Source organism: Ruditapes philippinarum, unplaced genomic scaffold (assembly GCF_026571515.1).
Source record: "Ruditapes philippinarum isolate M1 unplaced genomic scaffold, ASM2657151v2 ctg150_1_1_1_1, whole genome shotgun sequence".
In the NCBI taxonomy this organism is placed as follows: domain Eukaryota; kingdom Metazoa; phylum Mollusca; class Bivalvia; order Venerida; family Veneridae; genus Ruditapes; species Ruditapes philippinarum.
In genome coordinates this window covers 395,463-411,451 of record NW_026867137.1, presented here as the reverse complement: position 1 = coordinate 411,451, position 15,989 = coordinate 395,463, and the positions used below count along the sequence as shown (strand labels likewise).

At 33.9% G+C, this 15,989-nt stretch overlaps 1 protein-coding gene across 3 annotated transcripts in view; it reads left to right on the top strand.

Moving 5' to 3' along the window:
* Positions 1-15,989, top strand: part of LOC132734955 (1-phosphatidylinositol 4,5-bisphosphate phosphodiesterase beta-4-like) — a gene marked incomplete at its 5' end in the record, with an annotated part of 92,188 nt that overhangs the window by 13,005 nt on the left and 63,194 nt on the right. For all 3 annotated transcript variants that reach the window (XM_060721854.1, XM_060721853.1, XM_060721852.1), the window contains 3 exon segments: positions 3,827-3,881; positions 11,447-11,555; positions 12,310-12,520. In XM_060721854.1, coding sequence (XP_060577837.1) covers positions 3,827-3,881; positions 11,447-11,555; positions 12,310-12,520 — 375 coding nt within the window.

Sequence of the window (15,989 nt, the reverse complement as noted above, 5' to 3'; positions counted from 1 at the left end):
TTGTTGTGTTAATCTTTATCATGCTATATATCTTAAAATGGACTTATCTGTCCTTTAAATCTGGGCATAACTATTAATAACTTTTAAGGAAATTTTCTAAGTAAGTACTGTTGAATAGTGAACAGTAAGTACTGTTGAATAGTGAACAGTGCAGACCATGAATAGATGGCACATTTGTGTCGGCTGACCTTTATCTGCACTGGTCACATGGGTAAATTCAATTGCCACCAGCAAGTTAAGGGTAAAATGTTTTCAAATTTAAGCAGTCCAGTCTTTTTTTGCTGATGGGAAAGATGAATTATTATGATTGCTTCCATAAAAAAAGTCAAAATAGATGATCATTTTTTGACCCACTTTGTCTTATATTATGCATCATTAGTAAATTCATTTATTTACATAAAAGTGACTATTTATAGTAGTGTTATTAAGAACTTTCAATTGAAAAGTCATTTTGAAATGTTTACAACTAGCAGGATATAATATCATTGGAATGTACATGTACCAATAAATAAAACATCCTAAGATTTACAGTAAAAAATTATAATGATATTGCTACAAGAATAACAAAAGTAGCCTGATTGTATATACATGTTTAATCCATAGATTAAATGCCTGAGATTCAGCATTTTTTTATAGATGCAGTATTTGATTAATAGTTAATACATCCTAGACTTTGGCAAATAATGACATAGGGAAGTGCAAGAGTTTGTTGGCCAGTCTGTAGACAATAGATAGCTGACCCTGTTATTATGCAAATACCAAGAATAAATCTGAATAGGAGAATAACATTTCTCATTTTAGGCCTTTAGCTTTTATATAGAAGTCATTCCAATACTGGCCCTACAAAGTGTATTTTGCAATTTTCTTGGACAGTTTATTATGTAATGTGACTTGCTTCATAGGAAAGTGAAATAAAATTTATTGGTCTGCTTGAAGAAATATTGATGTTGGCAGAAGAATTTTTGTCTTGTTTTTGAGTTTTTTTTTTTTTTTTTTTTTTTTTTTTTTTTTTGGGGGGGGGGGGGGTATAATTAATGTCTCATTAGAACTAAGACTGTCCTATATGATGTTTGAAATAATCTTGTATAAATCTCAACATTTTTATTTCTGTTGTTTATAATGCAGGGTGTAAAAGCGTACATCTGTTTACCTTCATTGATAGACCACATGCCAATAAAAGCAACATTTCTATCTACCAGATACTATCTCTACAGAACTGTTGGTTTGGCTTTGTTTAGAATAAGCAAGAAAATAAATCAATTGTTTCATGATGTTTATTTGAGAATTCTATGGTTTTGTTGCTCTTGTTCAATCATTTACAGTTATGGATTTGTGGAGAAACTTGTGCAAATTATTGCTGACTTGTTCATGCAATATTAACATCCTTTCAGATAATGCATCTTTCCATAAAATTTCTCATTGAATACACAACTGTCATTTCAATTTAAATAATTTAGATTTCAAGCCATCTATTTTTTTTCCTGGGAAAAGATAAAAGTTTTATTATTGATTTATTGATCTAGAAATTAATTAAGTGATTCTTTTGGAGTTTTTATGGATGCTTGCTATATTGGTCCAGTGATGCTTGATCAATTATTATTTTAAAGTTTTCTGTAAATCAGATTTGATAGAATTGTTCTAAAATCTTCCTTTACTGAAACCGAGGGGTATTAACCTTTGGCGCCAGTATAGAGCCAGGCCAATCTACACATCCATACAGTCTGACCAGGCTCTATACTGGTGGCTGACTGACTTTCAATATTTATCTTGATATACCCAAACTGAAAAAAAGAAAAGAAAAGAAAACTGATAAGTCCTATAAAATTTAACAGGAAACCGGATTGGCTCTAGTGGTGAATAATATTGACCTGACATCACCAGCTTATAATCTGTGATTTTATTTGTAGGTTCTGTTCAGACATTTTAAATGATCTGTATTTGTTAGCTGCATGATTAAAAAAATGTTAATAAAAAACCTAGTATGTTAAAATGTTTAATGTTTAGATGAAAAGTAAATACTTATTTATCATGATAAAATCATTCAAAAACATAAACAAACAAAAAGGAGTAGAATGTCAAAAAAATAGGTCTGGTTTCCTCTGCTTATGACTGAAATTTGTGACTGAAGTAAAGTACAGAGTGGCACTCTAGGTCTGCCTGCATTAACACATGACTTAAAACCCAACAAATATCTCCTCTCTTCCCACAAAAAACAAACAATAAATGTATATCTCTAAGGATGTCATTTAATATAAGAGCTATTTGCTTGATACTGCTTTATTTAGTGAGCTATGTGTCATTATCAGGAAAGATAAATGAGCCGCGTCACGACAAAACCAACATAGTGGGTTTGCGACCAGCATGGATCCAGACCAGCCTGCGCATCCGCGCAGTCTGATCAGGATCCATGCTGTTCGCTTACCAACTCTTTTACAAGTGGAGAAACTGATAGCGAACAGCATGGATCCTGATCAGACTGCGCGGAAGCGCAGGCTGGTCTGGATCCATGCTGGTTGCAAACTCACTATGTTGGTTTTGTCATGACGCGGCTCAAATACATTTTCACTCATGCATTACAGTTAATAAGCCTGGAATCAAGTGATTTGTTTATCGCCGGCGTGGGGTTGGGGGCATGGGGTGGGAGAGGTGTAGGTGGAATGGGAGATATGGAGTATTCATTCCAATTAATTTATATTTTGTTGAAATTTATAAAATTTTGTCCTTGACAGATTTACAGTTTCATATGCTAAAACAATCTGGTGTGGAAGCCCATGAGGGACACAGTTAATAAATACCCTTTGTATACCCCTCTATTGCCAGTCCATCATTCAATGGGTATCAAATACCATTAATTAATTTTGGAAAACAGTTAAATATCAAATTTGTGTTGAATATTTAGTAACATTGACATTGATAAAGTGGTTTCCATTACATGCCACTATTAGGTTAAATTTCTATTATTTAACATGATTCACTATACACACGCTCATGTATACTTGTTACATACTGATGCTACTTGTGGTTTAGAAAATTAGAAATCAAATTAAATGTTTATAAAATGAGAGCACTGCATCTGTCAAAAAAAAAAAAAAAAAAAAATTGTCTTTTCATGGTTACCTTTCTATTTTCTCGGGAAAGTGGGACAAAAGAGCAATTATTTTTAAATCCTTCAACCCAGGAAACCAAAGGTGAATAGATTTTGCCACCAATATAGCGCCAGAGGCCAGCCTTGACATTTATGTTGTCTGGTCAGGTGTGACTAACTTTAAATTTTCATCTTGTATTCCAAAAAATTGACAGTTTCAAAAATTTAAGTCATATACAAGTGTGACAAGACTCTGTTCTTGTGGCCATCTGTCATTCCCAGACTCATTATCATATTTTCCCTCTCCACCATTGAAACTACTCTGACAGTATTAAAAAAAAATGTAAAATTTCTTCTGCAAGATATTGAAGTAGAATTTGCAAAATAGATTTGCCTTACATTAATTTTAAAAGTTTTCTGTATTTATGGGTTTAAGTATTGAACTTCTGAAAATAAGCAGATGCTGTATTAATATAATATCTTGAATAAAAATAGAATTGTACAATGAAAAGAAGTTATCAATGTAATAAAACCTACGCTACTATTTTATTTTGCTTTTGGTGTTATAATTATGTTCTTGGGTGATTTATGCTAGCACACCTGAAGCTTGAAGCCTTACTTTACATATACATTTTAATAAGATTGTAATTTGTTGTATTATGGTATAAGTAAAAAAAAAGTCTGACAAAAAAAGTGAACTACTTAAGTTTAAATTAAATACAATTTTTTTGTGTGTTTCAGGAGTAGTAATAGACCATATTTGACAGATGAAACTATGATAAATTTCTGCAATGAGGTAAGCTATAAAGATATATTATTAGCTCAACTTATTCAAGGAAAAAAGTATAAACTCTTGCTACAGTCATATTGTCATTGATGTTTGCTGTTCTTGTCCGAACACTTAAAGATGGTGATATTTATACCCCAACAAATGAAGTTTTAGGGGGTATACCGGAGCCAGCTGGTTGTCGGTGGGTCTGGCGGTCAGTCATTTGGTCAGTCTGTTGCAGATTTCTTGTCCAGGACATAATTCTGAAACTTTAAGAGATATAACCATCAAATTTGTAGGTAGATAGATCTTATCAAGTATAAGTGCAGTCCTAAAGTACCATAACTCTGCCTTTCCTAATTTTGGAGTTATTGCCCTTTATTCATTTTTTACACTTTGAACTTTGTTAAGGACACAAGGGATATTAACAAGAAACTTTGTAGGTAGATAAATCTCATTGAGTAGAAGTGCAGTGCAAAAAAACTGTAACTCTGCCTTGCCCTAATTTTGGACTTATTGTCCTTTGTTCATTATACCCCCACAAATGAAGTTTAGGGGGGGTATATAGGATACAGCTTGTCGGTCGGTCCGTCGGTTGGTCCACATCATGGTTTCCATACGATAACTAGAGTTTGGAATGAGGTATTGTCATCAAACTTGGTATATAGCAACCTTATGTGGAAACTCCGGTTGGTATTGCATTTGGACCCCCTGGGGTCAAGGTCACCGTTACTAAAAATAGAAAAATGGTTTCCGGACAATAACTAGAGTTAGGAATGAGATATTGTTATCAAACTTGGCGTATAGCAAGCTTATATGAATACCTTGGTTGGTATTGCATTTGGGCCCCCTGGGGTCAAGGTCACCATTACTAAAAATAGAAAAATGGTTTCCGGACAATAACTTGACTTAGGAATGAGATACTGTAATCAAACATGGTGTATAGCAAGCTTATATGAAGACCTGGGTTGGTATTGCATTTGGACCCCCTGGGGACAAGGTCAAGGTCACCGTTACTAAAAATAGAAAAATTGTTTCAGGACAATAACTAGAGTTAGGAATGAGATTTATTGTTATCCAAAACTTGGCGTATAGCAAGCTTATATGAAGACCTGGTTGGTATTGCATTTTGGCCCCTGGGGGTCAAGGTCAAGTTCATTGTTACGAAAAATAGAAAAATGGTTTCCAGACAATAACTTTACTTAGGAATGAGATACTGTAATCAAACTTGGTGTATAGTAAGCTAATATGAAGACCTGGGTTGGTATTGCATTTGGACCCCCCTGGGGTCAAGGCCAAGGTCACTGTTACTAAAAATAGAAAAATGGTTTCCGGACAATAACTAGAGTTAGGAATGAGATATTGTTATCAAACTTGACATATAGCAAGCTTATATGAAGACCTAGGTTGGTTTTGCATTTGGGCCCCCTGGGGTCAAGGTCAAGGTCACCGTTAGGAAAAATAGAAAAATTGTTTCCAGACAATAAGTAGAGTTAGGAATGAGAAATTGTAATCTAATTTGGTGTAAAGGAAGCTTATATGAAGACCTGGGTTGGTATTGCATTTGGACCCCCTAGGGTCAAGGTCACCGTTACAGTGTTACTAAAAATAGAAAAATGGTTTCCGGACAATAACTAGAGTTAGGAATGAGATATTGTAATCAAACTTGGTGTATAGCAAGCTTATTTCGAGACCCCAGTTGCGATTACAATTAATTGAAATATTTCTTGTACACAGTTGATAGTTTGTGTTCAAATTTTTCTTCAGACTACTTTTTTTTCAAAAAGTCAAAGTTGCTGGTGGGGGTATTAATCACCTTCAGTGATAGGTCTAGTTTTTACACTTTTTATACTTTGAACTTTGTCTGGTACATAATTCTTAAAGGACAAGGTATATGAACAAGAAAATTTTGTAGGTAGATAAATTTAATTGAGTAAAAGTTCAGTGCAAAAGAACCGTAACCCTGCCTTCTCTTATTTTTGAGTTATTGCCCTTTGTTTACTTTGTCCGGGACATTTAAAGCGACCAGGATATTAACAAGAAACTTTGTAGGTATATAGATTTCATTTAGTAGAAGTTCAATGCAAAAGAACTGTATATCTGCCTTTCCTTATTTTGGAGTTATGACCCATTGTTTATTATTATAAATCTAAAATGACAAGGGGTATTAATAAGAATCCCTGACATAACTCTAAAACGACAAGGGGTATTAGCATGAAATTTTGTAGGTAGATAGATTTCATTGAGTAGAAGTGCAGTGCGGAAGAACGGTAACCTTCGCTACCCTAATTTTGGAGTTATTGTCCTTTGTTCATTCTACACTTTGAACTTTGTCAAGGACATTACTTGAGAACTATGAAAGGTATCAACATGTATGTAGATAGATCTCACTGAGTAGAAGTGCAGAAATCTCAGGGAGAATGTATTGCCCTTAAAAGAAGTCATGAAAACTTCAAATCCAAACTTTAATTTATCTTATTGATCTTATTGACATAGGACAGATCATTTAAAAACATTTGAAATAAATCTGTAAACTACTGCATTCTCCCTATGTGCAAATTTATTTACTAAAAAGCATGTTTTCTGACAAGAGCGTGTCCTGGGTAATCGGCACTTGTGACAATTTCTAGTTTTCATTATAAACAATATTTTTGTAATCTTTTATTGTTGTGTCTATGGACTTGGAACTTTATGGGATTATAGATCTCATTGAGATAAAGTGCAGTGCACAAAAACCGGTACTCCATGATTTTTGAGTTACTGCCCTTTGTTTATTCTTTTACTTTATTTTTATCCCGGCCATTTCACCTAAAATATTAAAGCTATGGACTTGAATCTTCATAGGATGATAGATTATCAGGTCATATGCCACTAAAATTCAAGGTACCTGTACATTGTAAGAGCAGTGTTTATAAATAACCTATATTTAAGAAGAAAATGATAAAGTAACAGCTATATTGTTCATAAGGTGACACATCTGGCTCGCATAGTTTTAGTTCTCTCATACAATAGATATTATCCTTAATTTTGCAAAAATATTTTTTCCAAGCTTATCTCCAAGTACAAACAAACTCTTTACATTAAAGCTGAGGGATGCACTAGCATTTACAATAGATTATTCAACCTGTTGTGCTTATTTTGAAGTTATAACAGTCAAAGTTTGTACTACATGTATATTGCCTGAAGAATGATTCACATTTCTACTAGTTTTCATACTGTAATTTGTTTTACAGTCTCTTTAGGGATTTGTACTCAAAAGAATAAGGAAAAAAGTATAGTTGATTTACTGTTTATCGTAATAGATAATGACAAGCTGTTTTTAAAGATCATCTCTTGGGAAATTTTTGTAAAACAATGAAAATGAAAGCCTTCACAATAGATAAACCAATATCTGTTATGTTACCAATTTTACAATAATTCAGTAATTTACATTCTTTTATAAGATACCTCTATGAAGACCCTTTAATAAACCAGTTAACAAACCACCCTGATTTTTGATTTGTGTATAAGATGTGCAATTTTTTTATCTATTGTGAAAGATAGTAAAAGATACTAATGGAAGTTTTGAAGAGACACATTATAAGTAATTTACTTAAAGCTTATATTGTTGTCAACTTTTAACCCTTAGCCTTGGCAACAGATCCTATGAATGAAGCTAATGCAGACCTAAATCAGTTGGCATACTCCATGTTATCTAGATGTGCTATCTGATCATGGTTTGCTATTCAGTCCATATTACATATTTTGAATTTTCCCTAAAAATGATCAATAATTTTGTCTAGAATAAATATGGACACATCCATTTATGATGTTTAGTATTGTATGGGTTAAACATGATTTTATGATTTGATTTTTTGTCACTGATGAAATTTCATAGAGGCTGTTAGAAAAATTGCCACATTAAGTATCAGCAGTTTTGTTTATTTGTTCTGTTAATTGTCCCCCGCCTTTTCGAAGAAAAAAGGGGGATATAGTAATAGGCTCCATCCGTCTGTCTGTCCGTCCGTCACACTTTTGTGTCCGATCCATAACTTTGTCATTTATCAAAGGAATCTGAAATAATTTGGCACAAATGTTTGTTATAATAAGACGATGTGTTGTGCACAACAACCAGACCCCTACCTCCATTCAAGGTCAACATTGTCTATTTGAGGGTATATGTTGTGTCTGGTCCATAACTTTCTTATCTTTGATGGGATTTTGTAAATACTTGCCACAATTGTTCACAATAATGAGACGATTCTGTCATGCGAAAACAACAGTCCACCTACCTCCAAGGTCAAGTCACACTTGGAGGTCAAGATTAACATAGTTTGTTTAGGTAACTTTTGTGTCCCGTCCATAAACTTTTTGTCACCTGTCACAAAGTGACAGGGTGAGCTTTTGTGATCGCTTTTCGTCCGGCGTCCGTCCGTTAAACTTTTGCTTTAAATGACATCTCCTCATAAAACCACTGAGCCAATTTCATCCAAACTTCACAGGAATGTTTCTTTTTTGGTTGGTCACCTTTAAAAATTGTTCCAAAGAATTTAATTCCCATGCAGAAAAATCTGGTTTTTGCCATGGCAACCGAAAGAAAAATCTTTAATATATCTTCTTTTAAACAACCCTTAAGAGCTAGAGCTTAGATATTTTGGCATGAATCATCTTCTAATGGAGTGTCTACCAAGTTTGTTCAAAAAAAAGCCCTGGGGTCAAAATTGGCCCCGCCCCGGGGGTCATTGATTTTCCCTTATATGCATATAGTAAAAAACTTAAAAAATCTTCTTTTAAAGAAACCCAAAGAGCTAAGCTAAGATATTTGCATTGAAAACATCTTCTTAATGCAGTGTCTACCAAGTTTGTTCAAATTAAAAGGCCCCTGGGGTTCAAAAATTGGCCGCGCCCGGGGGGGTCATTGGATTTGCCCCTATATGCATATAGAAAAAACTTAAAAAAAATCTTCTTTTAAAAAGAACTGTAAGAGCTAGAGCTTAGATATTTTAGCATGAAAACATCTTTAGTGCATGTCTACCAAGTTTTGTCCAAAATAAAAGCCCTTGGGGTCAAAATTGGCCCCGCCCCAGGGGGGTCATTGATTTTCCCTATATGCATATAGGTAAAAAACTAAAAAAAATTCTTCTTTTAAAGATCCCAAAGAGCTTTTAGAGCTAGAATTTAGATGAAAACATCTTCTAATAGTGTCTACCAAGTTTTGTTCAAATAAAAGCCCTGAGGTTCAAAATTGGCCCTGCCCCAGGGGGTCATAGATTTTCCCTATATGCATATTTAGTAAAAACTTAAAAAATCTTCTTTTAAAAACCCAAAAGCTAGAGCTAAGATATTTTTGGCATGAAAACATCTTCTAGTGCAGTGTCTACCAAGTTTTTCAAATTAAAAAAGCACTGGGGGTCAAAATTGGCCCCGCCCCGGGGGTCATTGATTTTCCCTTATGGCATTTAAGTAAAAACTTTCAAAAAATCTTCTTTTAAAGAACCCCCAAAGAGGCTAGAGCTAAGATGTTTAGCATGAAACATCTTCTAATGAGTGTCTACCAAGTTTGTTCAAATAAAAGCCCTGAGGTCCAAAATTGGGCCCTTGCCCCCAGGGGGTTCATAGATTTTTCCCTATATTGCATAAAGTAAAAAACTTTAAAAAATCTTCTTTTAAAAGAACCCAAAGAGCTAGCTAAGATATTTGGCATGAAACATCTTCTAGTGAGTGTCTACCAAGTTTGTTCAAATAAAAGCCCTGGGGTCAAAATTGGCCCGGCCCCGGGGGGGTCATTGATTTTCCCTATATGCATAAAAGTTAAAAACTTAAAAAAATCTTCTTTTAAAGAAACCGTAAAGCTAGAGCTTATGATATTTGCATGAAACATCTTCTAGTGAATGTCTACCAAGTTTGTTCAAATAAAAGCCCTGGGGCAAAATTTGTCCCGCCCCAGGGGGTCATTGATTTTCCCTATATGCATATAGTAAAAACTTAAAAAATCTTCCTTTAAAGAAACCCAAAGAGCTAGAGCTAAGATATTTAGCATGAAACATGTTCTAATGGGTGTCTACCAAGTATGTTCAAATAAAAGCCCTGGGGTCAAAACTGGTTCCGCCCCAGGGGGTCATTGGATTTTCCTTATATGTGTATAGCAAAAACTTAAAAATCTTCTTTGAAAAAACCCAAATAGCTAGAGTTTAGATATTAAGCATGAAACATCTTGAAGTAAATATCTACAAAGTTTGTTCAAATAAAAGACCCGGGGGGTAAAAAACTGCCCTGCCCAGGGGTTGTCATTGTTTTTAACTAAATGTGTATAGTAAAAACTTAAAAAATCTTCTTTTAAAAAACCCAATGAGCTAGAACTTAGATGTTTAGCATGAAACATCTTCTTATGGGTGTCTACCAAGTCTGTTCAAATAAACAAATAGAAGCCCTTGGGTAAAAATTGGCACGGGGGATGGGGGGGGCTATATACAGGTGATCAACCTCAGGGCCATCATGGCCCTCTTGTTCATATATCAAAGGACTTTTGTAAATACTTGCCACAAAAATTTCCCACAATAAGTGTGTTTCATGCGCAAACCTGATTCCCCATCAATTTAAAGGTAGGTTGAGGGCAAAAAATTAAATGTTGTTTTTGGGTTATTTTTGTTTCCTCTGAACTTTTTTGGGGGTTTTTTGGACAAAAATTTTATAATAATTAGACGTTGTCAAATACAAAACTGCACCCCTACCCTTCAAAGGGAAGGTACACTTTGGGGCAAAGGTTAAAGGGCTGTTTATGGGAATTTTTTGGCCCGTCATTACTTCTTCATAGATCAAAGGGGTTTTCAAAAAATTTTTTTACAATATCACAAAGATAAAATGATATGTCATGGAAACCGTGTCCCTACTCCAAGGTCAAGGCCAAGATAAAAGGTCAAAGATTTACATAGTCTGTTATAGGGTATATTTTGTGTCCAGTCCATAACTTTTTCATAGATCAAAGGATTTTAAAAATACTTTACAAAAATAATCACAATAATAAGAGGATATATCAGGTCCAAAACATGGGTCCCTACCTCCAAGGTTACACTTAGAGGTCAAAGATTAACAAAGTCTGTTATAGGGTATATTTTGTGTCCGATCTATACATTTTTCATAGTTCAAGGGATTTTAAAAATTCTTGGCACAAATAGTTACAATAATAAGACAATATATCATGCACAACACCTGCACCCCTACCTCCAAGGTCATACTCAGAGGTCAAAGCTTAACATGATAGATTTTTAAATTCTGTGTTTCATTTTATTTCTTTAATAAATTTATTGTTGCATTTGCAGATCTAGCATTGATCATAATTTTGGACTGAAAGTCCTGAGATTCATACCTCAATTTTGAAATAGCACAATTTTATGCTTCATATAAAACTTCCCCGAGGCGGGGGACGTTGGTAACTCTGTTACAAATTCTTGTTGAATATGAATTAAGTTCCAATTTTTCAGCGTAATACAGACTGAAGGCTAAGTTATACTTATATACATTTTCCTTAATTTGAAGGTGTTGCCTTTATTTAAGATGATGGAAAATTGGTGACAGATATTATCAATTAAGTATTAGCTTTTTTTGTATTGTAGAAACAGAGAGATCCCAGATTAAATGAAATCCTATTCCCAGAATACAACAGAAAAAGTATCACAAAAATAATACAGACATATGAACTGGATTCAGAATACAGAAACAAAAGTAAGTACATTTTATAATATTTCTATCTGTATCAATTAGATTGAGCGAGATTAAGCTATTGGGTGCTGTACTGAATATTTACAAACTGAATTTCATCTTGAATAGTTCTTGTAAGTTATATGTTCAAGAGAATATGTGCCGCTGCTTTGTTCTTGTAGATTTTTATACTGGCTCATAATTATACCCTTTCATATTTGCTAGGTATCTAACTTGGGTGGACTTAATTTGTAGTATGTAGTGCATGTTTTTTTTTCTATAACTATGAATAGATAATGTAAGGGTAAGAGAATCTTACACACAAATACAACACCACAAAAAGACAATTCGTACATGAGTGTTGCTAAAAATAATATTAACCATTAACTTACTGTTTTATAAGAGGAGGTTTAAAATAAAAGGGTTATTGTTAGAGTATCATAATCAAGTATGTATTTGGCTCTCATAGATTTTACTAGGAAAGATCACCGCACTTTCTAGCCAGTTGAGGAAATCCACAAATACAAGTTCTAGATCAACTTAATGTTATGTAATATATCAAATTGATATACTGATCATGTAGTTTTTCAGTGTGTATTGTCTGGTTTTCATCCTTAATTTTTTGCATTATATTGTGAACAGTGTTCTTAATTGGAGAGAGATGGACAATTTTACATCTATAAAAATATCATCAGAGATGGTAATAAGCATTGTTTGATGATTGATAATTTACTATCTTGATATATTTATATAATGTTATATTTATTTTTTTTGTCAGATTGGTTAAGTCTTGATGGATTTTGCCGTTACTTAATGTCAGATGATAATGCTCCTGTATTTTTGGACCGGTTAGATATTTATCAGGACATGGAACAACCATTATCTCATTACTATATCAATTCTTCACACAATACATATCTCACTGGACGACAGTTTGGTGGTCGCTCATCAGTCGAGATGTACAGACAGGTCCTTCTTGCAGGTTGCAGGTATGTTTCTCTAACATTATTCTGTGTCCATGGATTTGATCACCTGTGGAGATATTGGTAATTACTGGTCAGTATCCAGGAAAGCCTGTAAAGTGGACCATCTGCCGAGATATGACAAAGTTGTGTTAGAAATGGCATAAAAAACACTAGCCCTTAATAACTATTGATTCAAATACTTTAATTCTGTCATATGAGAAAGCTATCCTATTGTCAGTAAACATTCAGGTACCTGTTGGTGCCTGATTTTATGGATGGATGTGCATCTGAGGTCTTCCTCGCCCTGTAAAGCCGGAAATTGCCAACTGAACTCTGCTGTGTGGGTGCATTGAAAACCCCAACTAAAGAAAACAAAATAAACAAAAACATCTTAACAATTTTGCTGTGTTGTTCAACTATATTTTGAATATGTTTTTGGCTGTTTCTGTCACTTTGTTGTACAAGTACATCTTTACTATTTTGTTAAGTTGTTACATCTTGGCAATTTTCATTTGTTGTACAGCAAAACTAGACAAATTATTATTCAATTATAATCTAGTTTTCATTTTTATTGAGACTTTTTATTAGCTCACCTGTCACACTGTGACAGGGTGAGCTTTTGTGATCGCTTTTTGTCCGGCGTCCGTCCGTCCGTAAACTTTTACTTTAAATGACATCTCCTCATAAACCACTAAGCCAATTTCATCCAAACTTCATAGGAATGTTTCTTTGGTGGTCACCTTTAAAAATTGTTCAAAGAATTTAATTCCATGCAGAACTCTGGTTACCATGGCAACCGAAAGAAAAAACTTTAAATATCTTCTTTTAAAAAACCCAAAGAGCTAGAGCTTAGATATTTGGCATGAAACATCTTCTAGTGAGTGATTACCAAGTTTGTTCAAATAAAAGCCCTTGGGTCAAAATTGGCCCCGTCCCAGGGGGTCATTGATTTTCCCTATATGCTTATAGTAAAAACTTAAAAAATCTTCTTTTAAAGAACCCAAAGAGCTAGAGCTAAGATATTTAGCATGAAACATCTTCTAATGAGTGTCTACAAAGTTTGTTCAAATAAAAGCCCTGAGGTCAAAATTGGCCCTGCCCCGGGGGTCATTGATTTTCCTTATATGTGTATAGCAAAAACTTAAAAAAATCTTCTTTGAAAAAACCCAAATAGCTAGAGTTTAGAGATTAAGCATGAAACATCTTCTAGTGAGTGTCTACAAAGTTTGTTCAAATAAAAGCCCTGGGGTCAAAATTGGCCCCGCCCCGAGGGTCATTGATTTTCCTTATATGTGTATGTCAAAAACTTAAAAATTTTCTTTGAAAAAACCCAAATAGCTAGAGTTTAGATATTAAGCATGAAACATCTTCTAGTAAGTGTCTACAAAGTTTGTTCAAATAAAAGCCCTGGGGTCAAAACTGGCCCCGCCCCAGAGGTGTCATTGTTTTTAATTATATGTGTATAGTAAAAACTTAAAAAATCTTCTTTTAAAAAACCCAATGACCCAGAGGTAAGATGTTTAACTTGAAACATCTTCTTGTGGGTGTCTACCAAGTCTGTTCAAATAAAAGCCCTTGGGTTAAAATTGGCCCTGCCGGGGGGGGGAGGGTGCAGAGGTCATTGTTTTTCATTTTATGTGTGTAGTAAAAACTTAACCTAATGGGTGTCTTCCAAGTTTGTTCAAATAAAAGCCCTGGGGTTTAAACTGGCCCCGCTCCGGGGGCCTATATACAGGTGAGCGACCTCAGGGCCATCATGGCCCTCTTGTTTCTTAACTCTCATGATTTCAGTGTCTTTTATGTTAAATTTCTCATGGAAATTGAATTTTGTAATAAGAGGAATGATACTGTTACCAGATTTATAATCCAATTGGTTTACCTATATTGTGACATCTATGACTGAACAAATGATATAGAGATCACATTTTCAAATGTTCCATGTTGTAGGTTGAATATCATGAATCTAGAAAAAATCAACAGGTTTTATATTCAGAGAAGAAATGATTTATTAATCATTTTAGTTCATTTCTGGTTTCATTTCTATACTGGTTCCAAAATGAAACTTTAAGTCCTGCTGAGTTTATCAGATGTGTCTAGCATCTGGTATTCACCTGTTTTTAGTTGTTGTTTTTTTCTCTTTTCGATTTAATGTACAGAATTTTTTTATGTTGTGTACTAATAATACAGTTTATGAAAATTTATTAAGATGATGAAAATCAAAATAATGGTGAACACATGTCAGAGCTTGAACTCTTTATTGTCTTGTCTAATGAAATGATTAAATGCAGCAGAAATTAACAGATCTCATATGCAAGATACTGTATAAGAAAACATCCTTTATATATACATTACATTATAATGTTAATAAGAAAAGGAACCTGTACAGACAGGTACCATGTAATATGTTTTTAGCTCACCTGAACACAGAGGTGAGGTTTTGCTATCACTCTGCGTCCATCATGTGTCAGTGAATTGTGTATTGTCAATAGCTTCAGACACTTGTTAATTCTTACACCAATAGGTCAATATTGTTTATTAGTTATGCAGTATGTATACATAGTAATATTTGTTTCTGTTTAATTTCTCAGCAAGTACTGTCTTGATTTAAATGAAACTTTTTGGGAACATTCAATACCAATAGGAGATGAGCATATTATTTGCATGATCGAGTTAAATTGTGCAACTCAATGTTTAGACCATTGATTGGTTATGCAGTATGTATACTGAGTAAAAAAATCCTAGAAAATGGAAAACTTTCTTAACATTCTATAGGCTACTGTTTCAGTCCAAATATGCTGGATATTGTCATATATTGTCAGAAAGGTTGTTTTGATGATTTCTAGGTCAAGTCAAAGTACGGGTCACATAGCCAAAATATGGGAAAACGTTGTTTACACTCTAGAGGCTACTTTTTTGGTCCAAATATCCAGGATTTTGATCAGATAGGTTGTTTAGATAATTTCTAGCTCAAGATTGAGTATGGTTCATATGGAGTCAAAGACTATGTCACAAAGTAAAAATTTTGAAAGGCCTTGTTGACACTCTAGAGGTAATATTTTCAGGAAATTTGTCAGAATAGTTGCTTCTACTTCCATAGCAACCATTGACTTGTCATGCCAACAAGTGTCTTCCATAGCACCCATTAGCTTTTTATTGCATCTTTTGACTTCCTCAACAATCATTGCCTTTCCATAGCAAAGAGTGACTTTACTATGTAGCCATTTGTAATCAAAGCAACCATTGTCTTTCCATAGCAGCTAGTGACTTCCATAGCACCATATCCTTTCTTTAGCAACCAATGACTTTCCTTATTAGCGATTTATAATCAAAGCAAACATTGGTTTTCCTTTTCAACAATTTATAATCCTTTCTTAAGTAACCTGTGACTTCTATAGTAATTATTGAAATTTTCTTTAGCAATAGCAACCAGTTACTTATTTACATTTGTGCTATGTCAGATGCAGATGTGAACTTTATGATTAAGACATTATAT